Here is a 27,660-nt window from a genome sequence, read left to right on the forward strand (position 1 = left end):
ATCTGTGATACAAAATCCCAAAAGTTCATCTGAGTGAGGATCTCCTCCTCTTCTCATTCCAAAATAGCTGCCCTTTGTTCTGAAACTCCATCGCATGGTTCTAGACCTAGCAGCCAAAGGAAACATAATTTCTGCATTAACGCTGCCCTGTGCCTTGAAGGTTTTTCTACATTGCTATGGATTATTCTGTTATTTTTCCAATCTCCAACGAATGAAAGATTATGCTCCATAGTGTCTCCTTACTGGATGATCCCATCATCCTAGGAGTCAGTCTAGTGAACACCCACTACACTCCCTCTCTCTGGTGAGCATATGCTTCCTAAGACAAGGTGACCAGAAAGGCACACAATATGACAGGTCCAATCTGACCACTGTTCCACACAGTTGAAACAAGACTTAAATTTCTCTTAGAACCAAGTTAGGCAGCAACCACTGTCAACATCTAGGTGGTTATCATTGACCAGAAACTGAACAGGAGCAACTAAATAAATACTGTGGCTACACCTGCAGGTCAGATGTTAGGAATCTTGTAACAACAAATTTATTTTCTGGTACACCATAAAATAAACCACCCATCATGGAGAAGGGACAGGTCAGTATGGTCGAAAATTCCCCATTTTTCTGGATGAGTGCATCTCCAACTGCACTCAAGAAGCTTGACACCACCCTGGGACAACACACTCCACTAGATTGGCACCACATCTCTCCCTCCATCATTGATGCTTTGTGACAGCAGTGTGTACCATCTACAACATGTATAGCCAAAATTCACCAAGGCCTCTTAGATGGCATGGTAGCTCAGTGGTTAGTACTGATACCTCACAGTACTAGGGATCTGGGTTCTATCCCAGCCTCGGAAAACTGTCTGTGTGGAGTTTACACATTCTTCCTGTGTCTGTATAGGTTTCCTTTGGATGCTCAGGGTTCCTCCCAAAGTCCAATAATGTACAGGCTAAATGGATTTGCCATGGGAAATGCAGGATTACAGGGATGGGTGTGACAGGGTGGGATGCTCCTCAGAGTGTCAGTGTGGACTCAATGAGCCGAATGGTCTGCCTCCACATTGTAGAAATTGCATTCTATGACAACCACTGCCATTTGGAAGGACAAGTACACCACCTACATGGGAGCACAATCACTTACATGTTTCTTCAAAGCTGCTCAACAGCCTGACTTTGAAACATACTGTTAAACCTTCACTGCCACTATGTCCAAACCGAAGAACTCCCTTCCAAATACAAATATGTATTGCTTTACCAAATTAACTGCAATGATTCATGAAGTCAACTCCCCCCCAGCATGTCATGTGCAACTAGAGCTGGCCAAAAAATACCGACCCAACTAGCTAAGCCCCCGTTCCATGAGTGATTTGTTAAAAAAAATCCTATTGTGAGAAAGGCAAATATATTGCTTGCCTTCTGAATTGCTTGTTGCACCTGCACACGTTTTCAGTGACATGCGAACACAGACACCAAGGCACCTTTGGACATCAATAATTTCTAATTTCTCATCAGTTAAGAAGTATTCTGCTCCTTCACTCCCCGTCCCCAAATTAATTCCGGTCCACTTATCTCTCCAATCATGGTACATTTCATCTACTAAGTTCTTGCTTACTTAACCTGTTGAAGTCCCCTTTAAGAATCTTTAAATTCTCCTCACAAATTACCACCAAGTTTTGTGTTGACTGCACTATTAAAATTTTACAGTTGATCCTTACACTCACATTATTACATTTTGTGATAGCTAGTGTCCATGAACGGATCTATGTGATACCCCAATGATCAGGGCCTTCCAACCTGAGAATGCTCCAATAATATTTCTATTCTCTGTTTCCAGCTTATTCATCAATGCCCAATCTATGTCATTATATTATCTTAGTCCCGTGCTGCTTATTTTGATTTACTAATTTTACTCACAGGTTGCTGTGATGTACCTAACATGACAGCATTTGACATTGCTCTGAATTGTTTAACTGGAATGAGAATTTTATTCTGAGTGTTGAAACTAAACAAAGCACAATATTTTACGAATAAAAATTTGCTACTCAAAAAAACATTTTTCATCTTCATGTATCATGACTGACTGCCACATTTACAGCATATAAAGTTGTCTTTTTTCTTAACCAAATTAGGCCAATTAATAAACACCATTGCCCATCTTTTATACTGTCTGCCCATCCATTCCATGCACTCCCCTTTACTGCTAATTTGACTTTCTTTCTTCCTTATTACAGCATCTTTATCAAAGATATATTCTGTTTTCTGAAATTATTCCCAGAATAATAATTTATGTGTTTTATGATTATAGGCCCCTTCATAACCTAGTACGTTTCTAGAAAATATATTATCCCTTAATAAAGTCATCTTAAATTGATTAACAATTTCTTATGAAACTGCTGATGTCCAAAAATCATATTAAATTATTCTGCTCTACTCCAATGCTTCCTTTAATGATTTGCACAGAACTGCTTCGGGTATTTCAGAAAGTATCACTGCAATCTTCTTAAGGGTAATTAGGAATGAGCAATAAACGCCGACCTCACCAGCAACACTCCACTCTAAGCAAAATGTTTAAAGAAACACTCACCCAGCACCCTTGAAAATAAATCTTATTAATTAATTTATTAATATTTTTCTCAATATAAAATCCAATACATTTAACCATGGCAATATAGGAAATATATTGATTTGATTAGCACGTTGTTCAACAATTTCAGTTAGGACATTAACCTTTTTTGTTATTGCACCACTTATGGATATTGAGCTAGACATCATACCTATAGACATAGTCACTAAAACTATATGTATCTTCTGAACTTGACTGCAATACTGTTCGTTATTTGCTTTGTCTCCTGGCTAGGCATACCTTTTACAAATAGTGGGTCTTTGACGTTAACACACCTTCATCAAAGCGAATTTCGGCCACTCAAAACGAAATATTATGCATCACACCTTCAAGTTTTTAGTTTTATGTCATCTATCAAATGTACGTGATAAAACGTCCAATTCTTATCACTTAGTAGCTCTTGTTTGCACACGTTTCCTCGTTTTGATTGTAGTGCGCCTGTAAGGTGCACACACAATGACTTGGTAAAATGCACCGATGAATGGGAAGTGGACTGCTAAAACATGCTAACAGTTACAAATGATTTCACTTTTCTGTGTGTGGAAACACTCTCATAGGTACCATTTAGAGTTTAGAGTTTTTGCTTTGCACATGATACACAGAAAAGAAAAAGAAAAAAGAAATGAGAAGTTCACAAATCTCTGCAGCACAGATCTACCAAACAGAACATTTCAGCATGTTTTACAATAGATATCTGTGGGATTAGACAAAACCAAAAGGTTGCATCACAACTGGCTCACCTCACTAATGTTCCTACAATTAGAAAGTGATGTTTGTGGTTTTTCTTGATCCCACATTGTTTCATTGCTGATATTATTCTTGCCCGTGGATGAACTACAACGATTAGAGTACAACTCTCCTTTCGTCGAACCTGATGTTGAGCAAGTCCCATAGCGGAAACTCTGAGAAAGTGGATCTCCTCCAAATACTTCGATGTAGTTTGGAGGTATCTGAATATTTCTACTAGCTTTTTGAATCCCATTTAGCGAATTCCTTGCTCGGAAACAGCAACACATGTCCAGGGCACAGTGAGGAGCATCAACCCCATTCCTGGTTTTATGGACTGCAATTGCAAGTGCAATTAAAACAACTAGAAAAATGGCCGAAATAGTGCCCAAAAATATAACTATGTAAAAACTAGTGTGATTAGACAAACCAGAATCTTGGGATAAGTTGCTCATATCAGAGAGCATCTCTGCATCTCCCTCCACCACTGACAAGATGAGAGTCATTGTGGCAGAAAGCATCGGCGTTCCGTTGTCATTGACAGACACAACCATCCTTTGTTTCTTTGCATCTTTGCTCGCAAAGCCACGGATTGTCCAAATTTCTCCTGTATCAGGTGAGATTGTGAAAAGTCCAGGGTCAGTAGATTGAAGAATCTGATAAAACAGTCGACCATTCTGGCCCGAGTCAACATCCATAGCTGTTACCTTGGTGACCAGGTAGCCTGGCTCTGCGAACTTTGACACTGTTTCCAACGCTGTTGAGCCGTAGTCCACGGAAGGGTGAATGATCACAGGGGCGTGGTCATTCTGGTCCAGGATAATTATATCCACAGAAGCATTGCTGGTGAGTGGTGGCTCTCCAGAGTCCCGTGCCTGGATTTGAACCTGAAAGTTTCTCAGTTGCTCGTAATCAAACGTTCTTTGAGAATAAATTACCCCATTTTTGGAATTGATACTCAAGAAAGTGGACACCGGCTCGTTGTGAACCTGGCTATCAAGGATAGAGTAAGATAACCGGGCATTTTGGTTCAAATCTGGATCAAGAGCCGTCACTGCGAAGATTGAAGTCCCAACAGCGTTGTTCTCCATCACCTGGGCTGTATAGGAAGTCTGCGTAAAGCGTGGCGCATTGTCGTTTATATCGGAGATTTCCACGCGAATCGTTTTCCTGGCTGTCAGAGGAGGAGATCCTGAATCACTGCAGCGAATACCAACGTCATATTTTGAGGCATTTTCTCGATCTAACAGCTGACGACTCAGCAATCTGTAATAGTTCCTCAATGACGAATCTAATCTGAATGGCAAGTTATTTGCGATTTCACAGGTCACCTGTCCATTTTCTCCCGAATCTCGGTCAGACACACTGATCAGAGCCACCACAGTCCCGGGTTTGGAGTCTTCACTGAGCGGACTAAACAAGGAAGTTAGGATCACCTCAGGTGCGTTATCATTCACATCGATAATGTTAACCAGAATGTGGCAGTACTCGGGAATTGGATTAATTCCCTGGTCCAGCGCCTGCATGTTAATCTCAAAGTCGTTGTCTTTTTCATAGTCCAAAATCCCTTTCACTCTGATTTCACCAGTTTTAGAATCCACACTGAACAGTTCACGGACTCTAACAGAGGTATGACTACTGAAGGAGTACAATACTTCTCCATTGGAACCATCATCCATATCAGTGGCATTTAGTTTGATAACCAACGTTCCTTTAGGTGCATTTTCTAACAAACTAATTTTGTAAACTGAGTTTGGGAAGGCGGGTGCGTTATCATTCTCATCCTGCACCACAACTATAATTTCAGCAGTACCTGACTTTGGAGGAATCCCGCCGTCTTTGGCAATTAGTTCTAACTGGTGGGTCGAGTGTATTTCTCTGTCCAAGGGCCGTTCCAGCACTAACACAGGCAACTTTCCGTCGCCGCCTCGCGAATCAATGTTCAATGCGAAATAGTCGTTAGCAACCAGCTGATAGGTTTGCACAGAATTGGTTCCAACGTCCGGATCGTGCGCGTATTCTAGGGCGAAGCGAGCCCCCGGTGCAGCAAGTTCTGAGATTTTAAGGCGAAACTGACTGTTCGGAAAACGAGGAGCATTGTCGTTTACATCAAGAATCTCTACTTCGAGGTGATACACAGTCAAGGGATTTTCAATCACCGCCTCCAAAGATAACATGCACGTGAGACCCGATCCACAGAGCTGTTCCCTGTCAATGTTTTCTTTCACAAACAAAATCCCACTGTTTAAGTTTACCTCCAAATATTGCTTCCGAGGACCAGACACAACCCGAAAATTGCGAGCCGTGAGCTGTTCTGCACGTAATCCCAGATCGTTCGCAATATTTCCAACAAAGGCGCCTGGTTGTAGCTCCTCGGGAATCGAATAACGAATCTGTCCAGAAATCACAGCCCAGAATAGGGATACACAATACACCAGTTGCCAATTAAGCCACCAAAATATTTGATAACATCCCATCGCCAGCACAAAGCATTCCAATTGCTTCAGTGTTGTACGGCGCCGTTAATTCAGTCCTTAAAATCGAGGTCTTCATGTATCATTTTCAGGGAGAAGCGATGCTACTGTGCGTGAAATACGTGTAGGTTTTCCACTTCACTGAGGCTTTTCCCGACAAACATTCCCATTTTTCTGAAAATCCTCAGTAACCGCATAAACATTACAAACGTTCCGCAGTTCGCCATTCCATTCTCCACTGTACGTGATGGTGTGTGAGGAGACAAGGGGGCAGTCAAGATCTCCACTCACATTTAAGCTTCTGATTGGTCAATAGGGCGCTCTAACGTTCAACCAATCACCATACAGACGACTTCTTAAAGCTGGAATGACTTGACAGATTGATTTTCATTTGAATTTTGCATTTATGGTTGTCCAATTAAAAATAAGATGTGTTATTTCGTACATAGCTTCAGTTCCCTTTGGTGAAATATTACTTGCGAGATGTTTTCTAGTGTATAACCAGATCAGGATTGCCTTCTCCTTCTACTAAGCACATTTCTTTAAACCCTACTTATTACACTAACCATTCATTTTCTGATGCTTCTACATTTAAATATGCTTAAATGCCAGATTTAACCATCAACTTGCTAACATTTATTTACACATCCAAATGTAGCAACATTTAATGACTTAATAACCGGATCACTTTAAACAAATAAGTGGCTGAGAAGTATGATTACTGTAAACTAAAAGGTAAAATACTGTGAACACTGGAGATCTGAATTCAAAGCAAAATGTGTAAGAGAAACTAATGTGCTGTCAAAATCTTTTGAGAGAGAAACAGAATTAATGTTTTAACTTTTTGAGAGTCATATTGCACTCAAAATATGAACTGTTTTTCTCTGTCAGCTGTAACCAGGTATGCTGAGTTTCTTTCACACATTTTGATTTTATTTTTGTATAATTTCAGTGCCTGATGGAAGATGGATGAAGGCTGGCTTTGTATTCACTTATAGGTTGGGGAAAAGATGAGAGTAGTGGAAAAGTGAGGATTGTGCAGTGGATGACAAAACAGGCCTGGTCGAGTTTCTATACCAAACAATGTGGAAATAGATGGTGTAATCCCTCAATTGATATTATTGCTCGCCATGCATGCAATCGTGGGATTTACTGTTTAATGCATTATACAGGAAACGACCATAATATAAATAAATGACTTTAAGTACTGCATATACTATTAACTGCTTCGATGCAATCTTGCAATTGCATTTATACAGACATAGGGTAATTTATTTGCATGTCGAGGGGAGTTCCAGAGTTATCAAGCTGATTAATTGATTTTGCTCGACTTTTTTCTCGAAACAATGGTGGGGAGAGTAATTTCTGTCAAAGCCCTCAGCAAGTTTAAATCTTCGTTGTTTGAATCAATTTCAAATCCAGCTGTTACATAACTAGTCTGCAAGCTTGGTTAGGACTGCAATCCTGCTGTCAATGAACATATTCTGTACTTCTGTGGGTACATCTAATTCTTTACCACACACTTAAAATATAAATAATTACAGAGTGTAGGTGGTGGATGGAGAATGGATTGAATGGATAGTCAGGGACCCCCCCACCCCCTCCCCGCCAGGGTTGACATGTCAATTACTAGGTTTAAGATAAAGGGGTAAGGTTAAAGAATATGTGGGAAGCAATTCTTTTTATACAAAGGGTGGTAAGTGCTTCGACTGTGCTATCAGAGAAGGTGGCGAAAATGAATACAACAGCCACGTTTAAGAGTTATCTTGATAGATAAATGAGTAGGCAGGGAACAGGAGGATGCAGACCACGTAGCTGCAAAAGATTTTTGGTTTATAAAGGCATCACTTTTTGGTACCCTCTTGGTGGGCCAAATGGCTCATTGCACTTTTTCACAGAGTGTGCACTTTCTATGCTTATAGATAAGCAACTACGCATTTAAAAACAATCCTTCAATGATATGGACCACAGAGCAATTACTAAAAATAAATTCATAACGTACTGAAATTGCACTTAATCATAGCAGACTCGTCAAGTCATACAGTTTGGGCAGCAAGTGGCTCAGTAGTTAGGACTGCTGCCTCACACTGCCAGGGACCCTGGTTTGATTCCAGCCTCGGGCGACTGTCTGTATGGAGTTTGTACATTCTCCCCATGTTTATGTGGGTTTCCTCTGGGTGCTCCGGTTTTCTCTCACAATCCAAAGATGTCCAGGTAAGGTCAACTGGCCATGTGAAATTGTCCACAGTGTCCAATGATGTGTAGGTTAGGTGCATTAGTCAGGGGTAAATGTAGAGGAAAAGGGTAGGGAAATGTGTCTGGGCAGGATACTCTTCAGAGGGTCGGTATTAAGTTGTTGGGCCAAAGAGCTTGTTTCCACACTGTAGGGATTCTAAGTTCTAAGTATTGAGACCCTTCAGTCCAACTATTCTACGCTGAAACCTAAACTAACCTAGACCCACCTGCTTGTGTTTGGCCCACATCCATCCAAATATTTCTTATTCATATACTTTTCTAACCACCTTTTAAACGTTGTAACTGTAATCACATTCATCACTTCCTCTGGAAGTTCATTCCTTAGGTGAACCATTCTCTGTAAAAAAAAATTGCCCGTCCTGCCTTTTGAAAATGTTTCTCATCTTACCTTAAAGGTATGTCTTCTGGTCTTTAAATCTCCCACCAAAATGAAACTACACCTGCTCTTCATCTTATCTGGACGCCTCATGATTTTGCAAATCTCTATAAGTTCACCCTCAACCTCCTAGGCTCCAGTGGAAAATGTCTCACCTGATTGTGCCACTCCTAATACCACAAACACTCTGTTCAAGGAAACATCGTGGTCAATCTCCTCTAACCCTTCTCAAGCTTAATAATATCCTTCTTATAACAGAGCGATTTTAAATTGTAGATTGTAAAAAGGGCAGATCAAGTACTAGAAAGTAACTCACTTCACAACTCCCCAAAGCCTATCCACCATCTCCAAGGCACGAGTCCTGGATTAGTGCTAACCTAAAAACACTCAAAAATCTTGACAACATCCAGAAAAAAAAGCAGCCCACTTGATTGGCAACACATCCAAAGCATCCACTCCTTCCACCACCGATATTCAGGAGCAGTAATGTGTACTCTCGACAACACGTGCTGTAGAAATTCAGTAAAGCTCCTGAGACAGCACATTCCAAATCCATGATCACCTCCATGCAGAAGGATAAAGAAGATATGGGAACAACACCACCTATAGGTTCCTCTCCAAGCCACTCACCATCTTAAATTGAAATTTATTGTCTATTGCTGGGTGAAAATCCTGAAATACCTCCCCAACAGCATTGTGTATTAACCAACAGCACATGGACTGCTGTGATTCGAGAAGTTAAAAGTCACACCACACCAAGTTATATTCCCACAGGTGTATTTGGAAGTACAAGCTTTCAGAGTGCTGCTTCTTTGTCAAATAGTGATAAGCACTTTGCAATCTAAAGAAGTTCACACTTTTGGTTTGAACTCATCAGCACTGTGAAACATAACAAGCTTTTATCTTTTAGTAATGTTTTAAGTTCTGTGCTACCAAGTACTTTTAAGTAAAGCTGTAGGATGAAATGCTGCACCTTACTGACTACTTGTTCCTCATATAAAACAGAGTGTTTGGCCTTATTTTGTTTCGTCATCAGACTTCTTAGAGACCTACTTTGCACATTCTGGACATCCTGTTTATTTGCAATGCATTAAGATTTATATCCTCCATGCTTTTTGAATATAGTCAATTCAGATTTTAAATCTTCATTTTGAAGACAATAGTACTGTACACGTTTTGGATTTTTATTAAATACAATAAAAAGGCACAATCACTGAATTATACTCTGGGTTAAAAAAAGACTAGCTACCTAACAAAGGACCAGTGCTCCAAAAGCTTAGACTTCCAAACAAACCTTTTGCACTATAACCTGGAGTGATGAAACTTTTAATTATGTCCACCCCCTTCCAACATCTGCACCCCCCCCCCCCCCCAACATCTTGGTTCAGGAAGTCAGCTCACCAGCACCTTCTCAGGGTCAAAGGGGGTCGGGCATTAAATGACCCAGCGACACCCATGTCCAATGAATGCATTTAAAAAAAACATCTTTGGAGATACAATCACGCAGCAATAAATCAGGGATTTTGAGAAGAATTGTTATTACACATGACATTAATTATATATTCATAGTCAAAAACTCAGATTCCCATATTTGCAAAGATGCAGTTCTGATTTGTTTGCTACACCCAAAGATCGATCTCCTGCTATTTACTCACCAAATGGAAATTGAAATGGTATAAGATAAAATTGACATAGTCTTACTGATCATTAGGGCTGCTCTCTCATATGGGACGGATGACCAGCGATGGTACAACCGAAGGATCACCACGCCTATGGTGAGGGAGAGGTCAAGAAGAAACATCCTTCATGAAACCTCAACTAATTGATGAATAGAACACCTGTTGGTGTCACTTTGCATTGCAAACCTGCTATGTCACCAACTGAGTGAACTGACAAGCAAAATCAGACAAGCATGGTGACGAGAAGAGGAGATCAAACCCCAGTAATTCTGGGCAAGTAGCCCACCTCCTGACTCTCCAGGTTAAAAATGTGTTGCTGGAAAAGCGCAGCAGGTCAGGCAGCATTAAAGGAGCAGGAGAATCGACGTTTTGGGCATAAGCCCTTCTTCAGCCCTTATGCCCGAAATGTCGATTCTCCTGCTCCTATGATGCTGCCTGACCTGCTGCACTTTTCCAGCAACACATTTTTAAGCTCTGATCTCCAGCATCTGCAGACCTCACTTTCTCCTGACTCTCCAGACCAGTCCAGAATTTTAAAGCAAAAATTAGGAGTGTAATGGAATGAGTTCCATTTGTCTGGAGGTATGCATCTCATGTAACACTCAAGAAATTTAATGCCAACAAGGACTGTTTAACTGACATGCCACATAATATCTTCAATATCTACTCCCTCCACCGTCAATGCACAATGGCCACTTTGTACCATCTGTAAGATGCACTGCAGAAACTCACCAAGTCCTCTTGGATATTCCTTGAAAATGCGTAACAATTAGCACCTAGCAGGACAAGAATAGTAGATACGAGTAAAGCCACTTGAAACAGCACAGACTATGCTGACCTGGAAACTAAATATGGTTCCAACATTGTCGTGGAGTCAAATAGTGGGAACTCCTTTCTAAAGAGAGGGTGGATGCACAAACGCCACATGGAAGATATCAGTCGAGCCAGACACCTAGAAACCACTTTCTTCAGAACAACTGGGTCCATATAAAAGTGTTGACCGAACAACGATGCTCACGTTGCTTCAAAGAATAACATTTTTTTTAAAAATCAAAGCTGCAAGGAATCTATTCACATTTTTGAAGTGGCTCACCTCATTGTTCAAAGGGTTGCTGAACTTCTCAGTATGCAGCAACTCTGGATCCGGTTTCCCAATACGATCATTCTGGGCATACTTTTTGCCCGTGGATGATCTGTGTGTGTTAGGAGCTATGAAGTCTCGCCTCGTTGATTGCAACGTTGAACATGACTCATAGCGGAAACTCTGAGAAAGTGGGTCACCACCGAATACCTCAACGTAATTTGGGGGTATTTGGAGGTTTCTGCTGGCCTTTTGAATTCCATTCAGAGAATGTGTGGTTTCAAGGCAACAACAAACTCCCAGGGAACAGTGCTGACCTCTTAGTGAACTCCTGCTTTTATGAACCTTCACAGCGAGAATAATTAAAATGACGAAAAAAATGCTTGAGATGGCTCCTAATGCGATGACCAAGGACAGGCTCAGATCAGGATTAAATCCGTGGTCTTCAGATGGACCAATGACGTTGGACAATGTTTCAGCGTCATCACCAATCACAGATAAGATAATGGTGACTGAGGCAGAAAGAGATGGTGATCCATTATCTTTTACAAGAATCACCAACCTTTGCTTTGAGGCATCTTGAGCAACGATACGACGGATTGTCCAAATCTCCCCAGAGTCTGGTGAAATAGTAAAAAGATTATGCTGAGTAGCTTGAAAAATTGAATAGGAAAGGCGAGCGTTCTGACCGGCGTCAGCGTCAGTGGCGGATACCTTGGCCACCAAAGACCCTGGTTCTGCAAACCTGGATATTGTATCAACTGCTGTTGTCCCAGATTCGACTAATGGCTGCACAATGACTGGAGCATTGTCATTCTGATCGAGGATAATAACATCCACTGAAACATTATTTGTGAGTGATGGCGTTCCAGAGTCCATGACCTGAGCTTGAATCTGGAAGTTTTTCAATTCCTCGTAGTCAAAAGATTTCTGAGCGAATATGACACCAGTGTCCGAGTTAATAGAGATGTAATTGAACACGGAGGCGTTCTGAATCGGAGTGTCCAGGAGAGAGTATTTCAGTCGAGCGTTCATTCCAATATCGGCATCAAAGGCTGTAAGGAAAAATATAGAAGCGCCAATTTTATTATTCTCCATTACGTTTGCTGTAAATAAAGATTGTCTGAAATAGGGCGCGTTGTCATTTATATCGGAAACCTCTACCTGAATGGTTTTCTCGGATGTAAGAGGAGGATTTCCTGCATCTGAGCATTTTATAGTAACGTCATACTTGGCGGTATTTTCACGATCCAGTGGACGATGAACAAGTATTCCATAATAATTCTTTAGCGAGGAATCCAGTTTAAATGGAAGCTTATTTGAAATGTGGCACTGTACCTGCCCGTTTGTACCCGAATCTTTGTCTGCTGCAGTGAACAGAGCGACTACAGTCTCGTCTGGTGCATCTTCCGAGACTATACTCGATAAAGACGTTAAAGTTACTTCAGGTGGATTGTCATTCACATCAATAATATTTACTAAAACCTCACAGTGCCCCGACAGAGCGTCAGGACCTCCGTCTGTAGCTTGTATGTTAATTTCAAAGGCGTCGTTTTCTTCATAGTCCAACTTGCCTTTCACGCTGATTTCACCAGTTCTGGAATTCACGGCAAACATTTCCCGAACTCGAGCTGAAGTGTGGCTAACAAACGAATAGGTGATCTCTCCGTTCGCTCCATCATCCAAGTCAGAGGCATTTAATCTGATTACCTGCCTTCCTGTGGTTGCATTCTCCAATAGACTGGCTCTATAAACTGACTGGGGGAAGATAGGAGCATGGTCATTTACGTCCTTTACGATGATTATGACCTGAGACGTACCCGTCCTGACAGGGACACCACCGTCCTTGGCTGTCAGCGTGAACCTGTAGCTAGAATCCTTTTCTCTATCCAAGGAACTCTGTAGCACCAGCACTGGAGACTTCACTTTACCACCGCGCATTTGCACATCGAGAATAAAATAATCGTTCGGAAGGAGCTCATAGGTTTGTACGGAGTTAGTTCCAACGTCCAGATCGTGCGCAGACTCGAGTGGAAAGCGCGTTCCTGGAATAGTACGCTCTGACATTTCTAGGTGGAATTGTGTATTTGGGAAGCTAGGAGCATTGTCATTTACATCGAGAATCTCCACTGTAACCTGGTACAGCTTTAAAGGGTTTTCAAGGAAAACGTCCAAGCTTAGCGCACAACTGAGGCTCGGTCCGCAAATCTCTTCTCTGTCAATTGTTTTCGTCACAATTAAAATGCCAGTGTCCAAATTTATATCCACATATTGTTTCTTGGGCCCGGCTACTATCCGCAAATTGCGAGCCGAGAGCTGCTTTATATCCAAGCTGAGATCCTCAGCGATATTCCCAACAAAGGCGCCGAGTTGCAGTTCTTCAGGAATCAAATAACGAATCTGTCCAAACACTAGATTCCAAGAAGAGAACATGCAGTACAAGAATTGGCATTTTAGAAGCCAATATATTTTATATCTCATTTCTAGAGTCAAACATTCCCCTTATTTCAATATGTACCCGCAGCATTAGTTATTCTCCTGACAGCTACATGATTGTTTTTTCTATCGAAAGCAACTGAGATGTAGTAAATACCTGGACGTTTCGCGAATCGCTTTGATTATATCAATTAAATCTTCTATTTTCTTTAAAATGTTCACTAGATTCGTGAACAATTCGTACCGAGAGGCTTGCAATCCAATTGTACACTGATCAGACGTGGTGGTGTCTGGGTAGTGAAGGGGCTGTCCGGATCCCGAATCACATCTCAGCTTCTGATTGGTGAATAGCAGCATGTTTAAATTCGACCAATCACATTATTGTTGATTTCTTAAAGCTGGACGTTCTGTGGTGAGTGTAAACACCGAGATTTATTGTTGCACAATTAAAAAAATCGAAAATGTTTGACAAGATATTGCTTCTCCCCATTCCCAAAGTTCCTTCTCGAACCAACTAATAACATACTACGTATGTTAGAAGAAATAGGAATAAAAGAACATGCACCATCTGTCTCATTTGCGTGTATTATTTACTTTTTAGTTCAGCTACGGTTATTTTATTATTGCATTCTGTCCCCCATTTAGGTACATCTCACCATAGGAACAGCAATCATTTCATTGCTCTCCACGGTCATAAGACAATAAATTCGGGCTCCATATAACGATCTAGTTTCACTTGTATTAATTTCCTTTGTCTGCAAAATCTGTTAAATAGCTCAACCTTGAGCCACAGATGATTATGAAGAATCATATGCAGAACTACGTATCCCTTACCCAGGTCTTACACCCTGGTCCAAGTTATAAAGTGTATTATTTTTAAGGTAATGTATTGCTTTCAAAATATTAAAGGCACACATCTGTGAACCCTTGTTTTCTAAGCTTAATGATACACGTAGTTCCATCACCTGTTCGAAAACATGTAATCTCAGAGGCCACCAAAGACGAGGGACAGCATTCCATTTTGAAGGCACAAAGTGTATTTTTGACCAGTAAGACCATTTCAGAACTGCTCAAGCAATGAATTTGACGAATGCCAGCATATTAATTTGTCAGGGTTCGAAATGATTCACTTTCAAATGCGCCCAAGTTCAAATTTTCAGTTTGTTAAAATAATGCCCATATGATGTTGTGTAATGAACCTTTAAAAGCTCACAAATGAGTTTAGTGAGCAAGAATAAGTTGCATTTGATGTAGGTTATTAAATTGTCATGGAATGAAAATTGATTAATAGAGAGTAAACAGAAATAGTGAAAAAATTTTTTTTCTCACTGGCAGGAAGTGAGTACTGGGGTTCTGCAGGGATCAGTGTTTGGGCCCCAACTATTTATGGCATGTATGAATGACCTGAATGAGGGAACCAATTGTAATGTAGCATTTCCAAGTTTGGTGATGACACAAAACTGAGTGGGATTGCGAGTCACACGCGAGAATGCAAGATAACATCTAGATGTGGATATACAAAAGGATCTGGTGTCATTGTATACCAGTCAATGAATCAGTGAGTCAGGTGGGGGATATCGTCTTTCATTTTAAAAAGGTATGCATTCAGAAACAGGGATATCTTACTATGACAGGGCTTGGTGAAATTGCACCTTGAGTATTGCATGAAAGTTTACTGTCTCTCCCTAAGAAAGGATATACTTGTCATTGAGGGATTATGGAAGAGATTTCACTTGGGTAATAATCTCGTGGTAGGATTACCGTATGAGAAGCTTTGAATAGTTCTGCAATCATGAGGGCTTATAAAGACGAGAGGAGATTTGATTGAAACATACAATGTTGAACTGGCTGGGCAGCGGAAAGATGTTTTTCCTTGTTGGGATGTCCAGAACCAGAGGTCACAGTCTTAGGATATGGGGTGGACCATTTAAGACTGAGATGTGGAAACATTGACTGAATAGAACAGAATGTCCACAGTGTGAAAACAGGCCATTTGGCCCATAAAGTGAACAGAAATCCTCTGAAGAGCATCCCACTCAGGTCCATCCCCCTAACCCCACATTTCCCATGGTTGATGCACCTAAAATATACATGCCTGAACACTCCAGTAATTTAGCATGGCCAATCCACCTAATTTGCACATCTTTGGACTCTGGGAGGAAATTGGAAAACCGAGCAGAAACAGAGAGAATGAGCAAATTCCATATAGACAGTTGCTTGTGGCTGGAAATGAATCCAGGTCCTTCGTGCACTTAGACAGTAGTGCGAACCATTGAGCCACTGTGCAGCCCCTCTTCATTGTAATGGGTTTGAGGCTATGGACTTCTCGACCATACAAGACGAAGAGAGCCATGCCATTTAAAGTATTTCAGAAAGAGATAGATAAATATTTAGATGTTAAATACACCAAGGTGATTGGGGAGAAAGGAGGAATAAGTCTTAAAATAAAGGATTTGGCATGAACATATCGGATGGTGGAGCAGGCTAGACAGCCAAATAGTCTAGTTCTGACCTTAGTTTCTGTTTTATTTTTATTTTTCTGCTTTCACCTGTTTGGTTTATGATCATTCCCGGTTTACTTTCTTCTTTTAATTCATGATACCTGCATATACATATTTATTTTTCAAATTAGATACTTCTCTGTCCGCACAGATACAATAATAGGAAAGATATAGCTTGATATTTGACAAATGCAGTTCAGTTTTGGAAACCTGGCCAGGATAGAAGAGTCTGACGTAAGGGCCTGTTTCTATGTTGTCTGACTGTATATCTTCAAACAACTTTTCTAATTATAAAAGGCCACCATGGAAATAAGGATTTTTCTTTCCCCTAACTGACTATCCACCCAATGTTGGCTCACTGAAAAATGTACTTACATGAATAAAGTATGCTCATGAAATTCAGAAACATTTTAAAGGCTAGGGATTCAAGACTGGCTCCAAAAAGTCCACGTGGTATACAAGAAACAAATGAAATTTACAGCCCAGGAACAGATTCCTTGGCCCTCCCACCCTGAGCCAATCTAAATCCACTGTCTAAACCTATCGCCCAATTCTTAAGCATCTGTATCCCTCTACTCCCCATTTACCCACGCATCTGTCCAGATGCACCTTGAATGGATCTACCGTGGCTGCCTCTATTACCTCTGCTGGCCATGCATTAGAGGCACCTATCACCCTCGCTGTAAAGTAGTTTTCACGTGTTCCCCTGAAATGCTTCATCTCTCACCTTGAATGTATGAACTCTAGTAATTGAATCCCTCGCCCTGGGAGAAAAGCTTATCTCTAAACACTTCATGATTTTGTAGTCCTTAATCAAGATACCCCCCCATCTCTTTTTTCTAATGAAAACAATCCTAACCTACTCAACTGCTATCACAGATAGCACTTTCCACACCAAGTAACGCCCTCGTAAATCTTCTCTGCATTCTCTCCAGAGTGTCCACATCCTTTTTGGTAATGTAGTGACCAGAACTACATGCAGTATTCTAAATGTGGGCCACTGTAAGTCGTGTACAATTTTAACATGACCTGCCAGCTCATATACTCAATACCTTGTCCGATGAAGGCAAGCATACCTTCTTGACCATTCTATCCAACTGTGGAGCCACTTTCAGAGTACAATGGACCTGAACTCCCAGATCTTTCTGCTCATCAACTTTTCCCAAGGCTCTTCCATTTACAGTATGTTTGTTCTAGAATTAGAGTTCCCAAAATGCATCACCTCACATTTGTCTGTATTCAACTCCATCTGCCACTTCTCCGCCCAACTCTCCAGTCTATCTATATTCTCCTGTATTCTTTGACAGTCACCTATGCTTTCGGCTACTCCACAAATCTTTGTGTCACCTGCAAACTGACTGATCAGACCAATTAATGTCCTCTTCCAGATCATGTGTGTATATCACAAGCAATAATGGCCCCAGCACTGATCCCTGTAGAAACCTACTGGTAACTTTGCTCCATTTCAAGAAACTCCCTATTCTCTGTCTCTTGTTGCTCAGTCAGTTCTTTATCCATCTAGCTAGAACACTCTGCACACCATGTGACTTCACTTTCTCCATTAGTTTACCATGAGGAACATTATCAATCACCTTACTAAAGTCCATGTATCTGACATCTACAGCCCTTCTTTCATCTATCACCTTGGTCACTTCCTCAAAGAACTCTTGTGTTTTAGGAAATGAATCAGAAGTGCCTTCCTTGCTCTTCAAACTCTGTCGTGAAATGTAAGCACCTTGTGAAGTCAGAGCATATAAATAACCCGTGAAAGCACCAGAATCTCTTCCCTGACAAGAGACCAGGAGATTCAAGTATGTGAGTGTAAACTAAGTTGCCATTTCCTGGATGAAATTATGTCAATCCCACAGCTATAAGGATTTAAAATCAGTTCTTTTTCGATTAACAGCTCCTACATTGCCAAATCCTCTTGTCCATTGGTAAATCAATCACAATTTTACACAAAATTCCAATTTCATATGAAACACATGAACTACTGTGAGTGGCAAAATTCAAAGCAAGTCTTATCTGTAATGTATTGAAATGGATATTAAATAGTTTTGATAATGATATCAAAGAATCACAGAATTATGACAAAGCAGAAAGAGAAAATTCAGTATATTGTGTCTGAATTTTCTCTTTCAGCTACTCCAATTCCATTACCTAGTTTCAATAGACTACCTTTTCCCACGTCATATTATTTTTAAAAAATGCAGTAGTCTCTTGAATGCCTCAATCAAGACTGCCTCCACCACATTTCCATGGAGAGCATTCCATCCCCTAACAACTCACTTTGTGATAATCTGCATAAAATATATTCACGTTTTGCACTTCACTGAGACTTTCCCGACAAACATTACTATTTTTCTGAAAAACCTCAATAAACTCATAAACCTCACAAATAGTCCACAGTTCGCCATTCCATTCTCCACTGTATCTGATTATGTTTGAGCAGGCAAGAGGATAGTGAAGAACTCCACTCACGTTTCAGCTTCTGATTGGGCAGTAGGGAGCTCTCACATTCAATCAATCACTGTGCAGACTACTACTTGAAGTCTTGACAGTTTTTTTTAGTTAAGTTTAAGATTTATGGTTGTGCAATTATTTCGTTTTTATTTCGTTTGTAATTTTAGTTCCCTTTTTGGAAATATTACTTGTGAGATAGCTTATAGTGGCTAACCAGTTCAGGATTACCTTTTTTTTCTGCGAAGCACATTTCTTTACACTATCTGTTCATTTTCTGGTTCTTCACCATTCAAATGTGCTTAATTGAATTTAACCATCGACTTATGAACATTTACTATTTATTACTTGCTCATCCACTGTGGCAACATTTTATGACTCAATAACAGGATCACTTGAAGTAAAGATATAGTTGACAAGTATGATTACGTTAAATATTGTGGATATTGGAGATCTGAATTAAAAACAAAACGTGCTGGAGAAACTCAATAGGTCTGGCAGAATCTTAGAGTCAGAAACAGAGTTAACGTTTTAAGTTTTATGGTATGTTCGATGCAAAATCATATTGGATTCAAAACATGAACTCTGTTTCTCTCTCTTCAGATGCAAACAGATCTGCTGAATTTTTCTCAAAGATTCTGACTTTATTGAAGTGTCAGTGTGGTGCAAGATGGTTTGTGGCTGGCTTATTATTCTCTCTGGGGTTAATTAACAGATGGGAATAAACAGACAGTAGGGTGTTGTTTAGTGATTGGGTTAGTAGGACTATCGCGTTTGCATTCTAAACATTGTGCAAATACACGGCATAGCCCCTCAATTCATATAATTAATCATATGTATGCATATGATTAATTATATGGGTTTACTGTTTACTGCATTATATAGTACACAATCAAAAACTATCAAGAAGATTAATTGAATTTGCTCATACTTCTGTGAGAGCCATCAGCAAATTCAAATCTTCTTTCTTTGGATTAGTTTCAAATCCAAACATTACATACTTACTTTACAACCTCTGGTTAGAATTGGAATCTTCTGTACTTGTGTGGCTACATCGAAACTGAAAGGTGTTTGCTGCACAGTTAATGTCCATGATGAGAGAGTGTGGGTTGTGAGTGAGGCATGGATTGGAAGGATAGGCAGGGTATTTTCCCAAAAGAAGAACTGCCAATTACTAGGGAACACAAGTTTAAGCTAAAACAGGTTTAAAGGAGATGTAAGAAGCACGTTTTTAAACTGTGGTGGTCAATGTCTGGACTGAGCTATCGAAGAATGTGAAGGAGGCAATTACAATAAGAACAATTAAGAGGCATCTTGTCAGATATGTGAATAGGTAGTGAACAGGTAGATACAGACCATGTAGATGAAAAAAGGTTTTTAGTTTCAAAAGGCATTATGTGTTGCTGCAGTCTTGGTGGGCCAAATGTCTTGTCCCATGTCGTGCTGTTCTTTGTACTTTGTCATGTCCGTACTTTCAATGCTATTAGATAAGCAACTATATATTTAAAAAGAATCCTAAAACGATGTCAACCACAGAGCAACTAGTAAACATGAATTCAGAACTTATTGAAATTACAGTTAATCACAATAGTGTCACAGAGTCATGCAGCATTGAAACAGATCTTTCTAGCCAACCATTCCACACCACCCATAATCGCAAACTGAACTAATCCCACCTGCTTCTGCTTGGCCCATATCCCTCCAAACATTGCTTGTACATGTACTCAGTGAAACGTCTTGTAAACCTTGCCACTGTAATCACACCCACCATTTCCTCTGGAGGGTCATTCCACACACAAACAACTCTCTTGCAATAAAAATGCACTCCTCCTGTCTTTGTAGAATGTTCGTCCTTTCACCTTAAAATTATGCCCCATGGCCTTGCAATCTCCCATCCTAGTGAAAAGAGACCTGCCATTCACCTTATGCATATCTCTCATGATTTGATAAGCCTCTATAAGGTCATCCCTCAACCTTCTGTGCTGAAGTGAAAAACTCCCAACCAATGCAGCGTCTCCTTACAGCTTAAACTCTGCATTCTCAGCAACATCCTGGTAAATCTCTTCTGAACCCTCTCCAGCTTAATAATATCATTTCTATTACAGGGCGATCGTAAGTTATAGATTGTGAACAAAAGAATGGTCAGAGGCCAAGAATATTATGGTGACTAACTCACCTCCTGACTACCCAAAGCCTCTCCACTACCTACAAGACACAGGTCAGCAGTGTTATAGAATATTCACCACTTGCTTGGATGTGTGCAACCCTAAAAAACACTCAACAATCTTGACACCAACCCGGGCAAAGCAGCCCACTTGATTGGCAACTTATCCATAAGGATGCACTCCTTCCACCACCAATGCTCAGTATCAGAAGTGTGTGACATCGACAAGAAGTGCTGCAGAAATTCATAAACGATCCTTAGACAGCACCTTCCAAATCCATTGCCTCTCCCATGCAGAAGGTTAAGGGTGGTAGATAGACAGAACCACCACCACCTATAAGTTCCTCTCCAAGCCACTTACCATCCAGGAAATATATTGCCTACTTCTGGGTCAAAATCCTGGAATTCCTTCCTAATGGCATTGTAGGTCAAACTACAACATATGGACTGCAATGGTTTAAGAAGGCAGTTCTCTATCACCTTCTCAAGGGGAACTGGGGACAAGCAATAAATGGTGGCCAGTTAGCGACCCACATGAGTGAATTAAAAAAAAACAAATCTCTGGGGATACTACCATTGAATCGGAAAATGTGAGAAGAAATTGGTATTATGCAGGAAATTAAGTATGTATCTATATACACTAAATAAACACTTATATAGTTTACAAAAGATGCATTATCCTTTTTTTTGTACATCCAAAGATCAACCTTTATTGTTTACCAATTGATCCAAAATTGAAATAGTAAAAGGTGAAGTTGCCATAGTCCTTCTGATCATTAGGATTAATCTCGTATTAGGGAGGGTTGAACGATGGTGGATTAACCTGATGTGTGGGAGAGTTCAAGAAGCAGAATCATTCATGGGAACCTCAACTAATGCAGGAATTGAACGCTTGTTGGTGTTATTTTACATTATAAACCTGCCAACCGAGCTAACTGACAACCAGCTGAAAAGTATGGTGGCTACAAGAGACAGTCAGAACCCACAAATATTTTAACAGGTATCGCCTTGCCTGACTGCACAGACCCGTTCAGAATAGTGAAGGCACAAGTTAGGACTGTTGGAATGAGTTCCATTTGCTTGGAGGTTTGCATATCCAATAACACTCAGGATATTCAATACCATCCAGGACAAAGCAGCTTTTTTGACTGACATATCACATAATATCTTCAATACCCACTCCTTCCACCATCAATGCACAGTGGCAGCAGTGTGTACCATGTACAAGATGCATTGCAGCAAATTACCAAGCCTATTGTGAATGTTCACTGCAAATTCACGACAAGTAGCACCTAGAAGGACAAGAATAGGGGATGCAGGAAAAGCAACTTGACATAGCACAGACTGTCCTAGCCTGGATGTATAACATGAGGCAGTAATGTTGTGGAGTCAAATCGGAGGAGTTCCTTACTAAATATAGGGCGAATATACAGACACCACATGGAAAAAGGCACATAGAACACACTTCCTTCAGGTCAACTGGAGCCATACAATAATGCTGGCCAAACAGAGATGTTCACGTTGCTTGAAAATATAAAACAAAAACAAATCAAAGCTGCCAAGAACCTATTCCCATTTTCAAAGTGACTCACCTCATTGCTCAAAGGGTTGCCAAACCTCTCTGAATGCAGCAACTCTGGATCCTGTTTCCCAATATAACCACTCGCAACATACTTTTTGTCCGTGGATGACCTGGATGGGTTGGGAGTTGTGTAGTCTCTCTTCATTGACTGCAATGTTGAACATGACTCATAGCGGAAACTTTGAGAAAGTGGGTCGCCACCGAATACCTCAACGTAATTTGGGGGTATCTGAAGGTTTCTACTGGCCTTTTGAATTTCATTTAGAGAATGTGTAGTTTCAAGGCAACAACAAACTCCCAGAGAACAGTGCTGACCACGAAGTGAATTCCTGCTTTTATGAACTTTCACCGCGAGAATAATTAAAATGACGAAAAAAATGCTAGAAATGGTTCCTAATGCGATGACTAAAGAAAGGCTCAGATCTGGCTCGAACCCAGGATTTTCAGATGAACCACTGATGTTCGAGAAAGCTTCAGCCTCACCACCAATCACAGATAAGATAATGGTGACTGAGGCAGAAAGAGATGGTGATCCATTATCTTTTACAAGAATCACCAACCTTTGCTTTGAGGCATCTTGAGCAACGATACGACGGATTGTCCAAATCTCCCCAGAGTCTGGTGAAATAGTAAAAAGATTATGCTGTGTAGCTTGAAAAATCGAATAGGAAAGGCGAGCGTTCTGACCGGCGTCAGCGTCAGTGGCGGATACCTTGGCCACCAAATACCCTGGTTCTGCAAACCTGGATATTGTCTCTACTGCTGTCGACCCAAATTCGACTAATGGCTGCACAATGACTGGAGCATTGTCATTCTGATCGAGGATAATAACATCCACTGAAACATTATTTGCGAGTGATGGCGTCCCAGAGTCCATGACCTGAGCTTGAAACTGAAAGTTTCTGATTTCCTCGTAGTCGAAAGCTCTCTGTGCAAATATGACACCAGTGTCCGAGTTAATAGAGATGTAATTGAACACGGAGGCATTCTGAATCGGAGTGTCCAGGAGAGAGTATTTCAGTCGAGCGTTCATTCCAATATCGGCATCAAAGGCTGTAAGGAAAAATATGGAAGCGCCTATTTCGTTATTCTCCATTACGTTAGCTGTAAATAAAGATTGCCTGAAATGGGGCGCATTGTCGTTTATATCGGAAACCTCCACTCGAATGGTTTTCTCGGATGTAAGAGGAGGATTTCCTAAATCTGTGCATGTTACTGTAACGTCATATTTGGCGGTTTTTTCACGATCCAGTGGACGATGAACGAGTAATGCATAATAATTCTTTAAAGTGGAATTCAGTTTGAATGGAAGCTTATTTGAAATGTGGCACTGTACCTGCCCGTTGGTGCCTGAATCTTTATCTGCAGCAGTGAACAGAGCGACTACAGTCTCGACTGGTGCATCTTCTGAGATTGTAAGTGATAAAGACGTCAAAATCACTTCAGGTGGATTGTCATTCACATCAATAATATTTACCAAAACCTCACAGTGCCCCGACATCGCGTGAGAACCTCCGTCTGTAGCTTGTATGTTAATTTCAAAGGCGTCGTTTTCTTCATAGTCCAACTTGCCTTTCACTCGCAGTTCACCAGTCTTGGAATTCACGGAAAACAGTTCCCGAACTGTAGCTGAAGTGTGGCTACCAAAAGAATAGTTTATCTCTCCATTGACACCACTGTCCAAGTCAGTAGCATCTAATATGATAACCTGCGTTCCTGCGGCTACACTCTCCAACAGACTGACTCTGTAAACTGCCTGCGGGAAGGCAGGAGCATTGTCGTTTGCATCGTTTACAACAATTGTGACCTGAGCTGTGCCCAATCTGACAGGGACACCACCGTCCTTCGCTGTTAGCGTCAACCTGTTGCTGGATTCCGTTTCTCTGTCCAAGGAACGTTGTAGCACCAGCACTGGAGACTTCACTTTACCACCGCGCATTTGCACATCGAGAATAAAATAATCATTCGGAAGGAGCTCATAGGTTTGTACGGAATTAGTGCCAACATCCAGATCGTGCGCAGACTCGAGTGGAAAGCGCGTTCCTGGAATAGAAAGCTCTGAGATTTCTAGGCGAAATTGTGTCTTTGGGAAACTGGGAGCATTGTCATTTACATCGAGAATCTCCACTGTAACCTGGTACAGCTTTAAAGGGTCTTCAAGGAAAACGTCCAAGCTTAGTGCACAACTGAGGCTCTGTCCGCAAATCTCTTCTCTGTCAATTGTTTTCGTCACAATTAAAATGCCAGTGTCCAAATTTATATCCACATATTGTTTCTTGGTCCCGGCTACTATCCGCAAATTGCGAGCCGAGAGCTGCTTTATATCCAAGCTGAGATCCTCAGCGATATTCCCAACAAAGGCGCCGAGTTGCAGTTCTTCAGGAATCAAATAACGAATCTGTCCAAACACTAGATTCCAAGAAGAGAACATGCAGTACAAGAATTGGCATTTTAGAAGCCAATATATTTTATATCTCATTTCTAGAGTCAAACATTCCCCTTATTTCAATATGTACCCACGGCATTAATTGTTCTCTTTATCATTATATCATTTTTCTTACATCGAAAGCAACTGCGACGTAGTAAGTACCTGGATGTTTCGTGAATCACAATGATTATATGATTTAAAACTTCTATTTTCTTTGGTATGTTCAGTCGATTGGTGAGCAATTCCTACGGAGCTGCTTGCGATCCAATTTTACAGTGTGTCTGATCGGACGTGATGGTGTCTGGGTAGTGAAGGGGCTGTCCGGATCCCCAATCAACATCTCAGCTTCTGATTGGCGAATAGCAGCATGTTTAAATTCGACCAATCAACTTACCGTTGGTTTCTTAAAGCTGGGCATTCTGAAGCGAGTGCAAATATCTTGATTTATTGTTGCACAATAAAAAATATTTGAAGATGTACGTCAATGTATTGTTTATCCCGTTCCCAATGTTCCTTCTAGAACTAAATGATAACACACTATGTATGTTAGGAGAAATAAGAATAAAATAACATGTGCAATCTGTCTCATCAGTGTGTCAGCATTATTTACTTAAAGGTTTAGGTATGGTCATTCTGTCATTGCATTCTCTTCCCAGTTTAGGTATTTCTCACCATAGGCACACAGTCTTTTCATTATTCTTTTCGGTAATGAGGCAGTAGGAATGACTAGAGTTTGACTTCTATTTTCAGACTCCATTTAAACATCCAGTTTTACTTGTATTAATGTCAATTCACTCCTTAATAAATACATTAATCTGTGAAAATATTCCAACTCTGAGCCATGGTTGATTGTGGACAATCATATGCAGAACTATATATCCATTGCTCAGGTCTTACACTCTGGCCCAAGTTACTTAGTCTGTTATTTTTAAGGTAATCAGTCGCTTTCAAAATATTAAATGCACAATACGTGAACCCTTGTTTTCTCAGCTGAGTGATACATGTAGTTCCATCAGCTGCTCGAAAACATGCAATCACAGAGGCCTCCAAAGATGAGGGACAGCATTGCACTTTCGGCACAAAATGTATATTTGACCAGTAAGACCATTTCACAACTGCTCAAGCAATGAATTTGACTAATGCTAGCATATTAATTTGTCAGGGTTCGAACTGATTCACTTTCAAATGCGCCCAAATGCACATTTTCAGTTTGCTAAATTAATACCTATATGATGTTGGATAATGAACCTGATAAAAATGCACAAATGAATTTAGTGCACAAAAATAAATTGTATATGGCGTAGTTTATTCAATTGTCATGGGTTTAAGTTTGATTGATAGAGAGTAAACAGAAATAGTGAATAAATTGACTTGTTTTTCAGTGTCATGGAGTTAATACTGGGATTCTGCAAGGATTGGTGTTTGGGCCCCATCTATTCATGACATGTACACTTAAGCTGGATGAGGGAAACAGTTGTAATGTAACATTTCCAAGTTTGGTGATGTCACAAAACTGAGTGGGATTATGAGTCATGAGCGAGAATGCAAGAAGACATCTGGATGTGAATATACTAAAGAATCTGGTGTCACTGTATGTCAGCCAATGAAAATAGCCAGATACCGAGTATATTGTCTTTCATTTCATATAAGGTATGCATTCAGAAGTAGGGATATCGTACTACTACAGAGCTTGGTGAAATTGGATCTTGAGTATTGCATGCAGGTTTACTGTCTTTCCCTGAGAAAGGATATACTTTTCATAGTTGGATTATAGAAGATGTTTCACTCAGCTAATAATATGGATGGTAGGATTACTTGCTGAGAAGTTTCAACTGGTTCTGTAATCATGAGGTCTTATAAGGATAAATGGAAATTTGATTGAAACATTCAAAATTTAACAGGCTGGACAGAGGGAAGATGTTTTCCTTGCTGGGATGTCCAGAACCAGGGGTCACAGTGTCAGGATACAGGGTGCACCATTTAAAATTGAGTTGTGGAAATATTGATTAAATAGAACAGAAGTCCCAGAGTGTAGAAAAAGGCCACTCATGCGCTCCAAAGAGCATCCCACCCAAATATATTCCCCTACACCATCCCTGTACCCCTGCATTTCCCATGGCTACTTCCCCTAACCAACACATGCCTGAACACTCTCGGTAGCTGCTCGTTGGATGCTGCCTGAACTGCTGTGCTCTTCCAGCACCACTAATCCAGTATTTGGTTTTCAGCATCTGCAGTCATTGTTTTTACCTTGAACACTCTAGGTAGTCGAGCCTGGCCAATCACCTAATTTGGTTATCGTTAAATTGTAGGAGCAAACTAGAGCACCCAGCAGAAACCGGCATAGGCATGGGGAGAATGTGCACATTCCACACAGATAGTGCACCTGAGGTTGGACTTGAACCCAGGTCGTTGTTGCTATGAGATGGCAGTATTGACCACTGAGCCACCGTGAAGGCTTGCTTTACTGCATTGGTCATGATCCTATGGAATTGTTTACCATAAAACACTATTGGGACCATTTCATTGAACGTATTTCAGAAAGGGATAGATAAATATTTAGATTTTAAATGCATAAAGGATATTGGGTAAAAGGAGGAATAAGTCTTAAATTAAAGAAATTGGCATGAATATATCGGATGGTGGAGCAGGTTTGACAGCCAAATAGTCTAGCTCTGACCTTAGTTTCTGTTTTCTTTTTGGTTTTCTGCGATCAGTGTTTGATTTATTATCATTCCCGCTTTACTTACTTCTGGTAATTGATGATACCTGCACATACATACATATTTTCCAAATTAGATACTTTTCAATCTGTACAGATACATGGATAGGAAAGATTTAGAGGTATATTTGTTAAATGTTGTTTAGTTTC

The 27,660-nt window shown here is 40.5% G+C and overlaps 3 protein-coding genes across 3 annotated transcripts in view; all 3 read right to left on the reverse strand.

Moving 5' to 3' along the window:
• LOC140492287 (uncharacterized) overlaps positions 1–6,449 on the reverse strand; it is a 90,444-nt gene extending 83,995 nt beyond the window's left edge. The window contains exons 1-2 of the mRNA XM_072591240.1: positions 3,366–6,449; positions 2,201–2,261 (exon numbers count right to left, since the gene is read on the reverse strand). Of these exons, the coding sequence (XP_072447341.1) occupies positions 2,201–2,261; positions 3,366–5,828 (2,524 nt within the window). The 5' untranslated portion in view covers positions 5,829–6,449. The remainder of the gene's footprint in view (positions 1–2,200; positions 2,262–3,365) is intronic.
• Positions 6,450–12,093: 5,644 nt separating this feature from the next.
• LOC140491844 (protocadherin-10-like) lies at positions 12,094–14,131 on the reverse strand. Its single transcript, XM_072590243.1, has 2 exons — positions 12,382–14,131; positions 12,094–12,272 (listed from the first exon to the last, which is right to left on the reverse strand). The coding sequence occupies exons 1-2, from the start codon at positions 13,696–13,698 to the stop codon at positions 12,249–12,251; spliced, it is 1,341 nt and encodes a 446-aa protein (XP_072446344.1). The 5' UTR covers positions 13,699–14,131; the 3' UTR covers positions 12,094–12,248.
• Positions 14,132–22,043: 7,912 nt separating this feature from the next.
• The window catches only part of LOC140492288 (protocadherin Fat 4-like), a 38,715-nt gene continuing 33,098 nt past the window's right edge, over positions 22,044–27,660 (reverse strand). The window contains exons 9-11 of the mRNA XM_072591241.1: positions 27,539–27,557; positions 22,371–24,769; positions 22,044–22,070 (exon numbers count right to left, since the gene is read on the reverse strand). Of these exons, the coding sequence (XP_072447342.1) occupies positions 22,044–22,070; positions 22,371–24,769; positions 27,539–27,557 (2,445 nt within the window). The remainder of the gene's footprint in view (positions 22,071–22,370; positions 24,770–27,538; positions 27,558–27,660) is intronic.

The sequence above is a fragment of the Chiloscyllium punctatum genome, chromosome 20 (genome assembly GCF_047496795.1).
Source record: "Chiloscyllium punctatum isolate Juve2018m chromosome 20, sChiPun1.3, whole genome shotgun sequence".
NCBI classification, from domain to species: domain Eukaryota; kingdom Metazoa; phylum Chordata; class Chondrichthyes; order Orectolobiformes; family Hemiscylliidae; genus Chiloscyllium; species Chiloscyllium punctatum.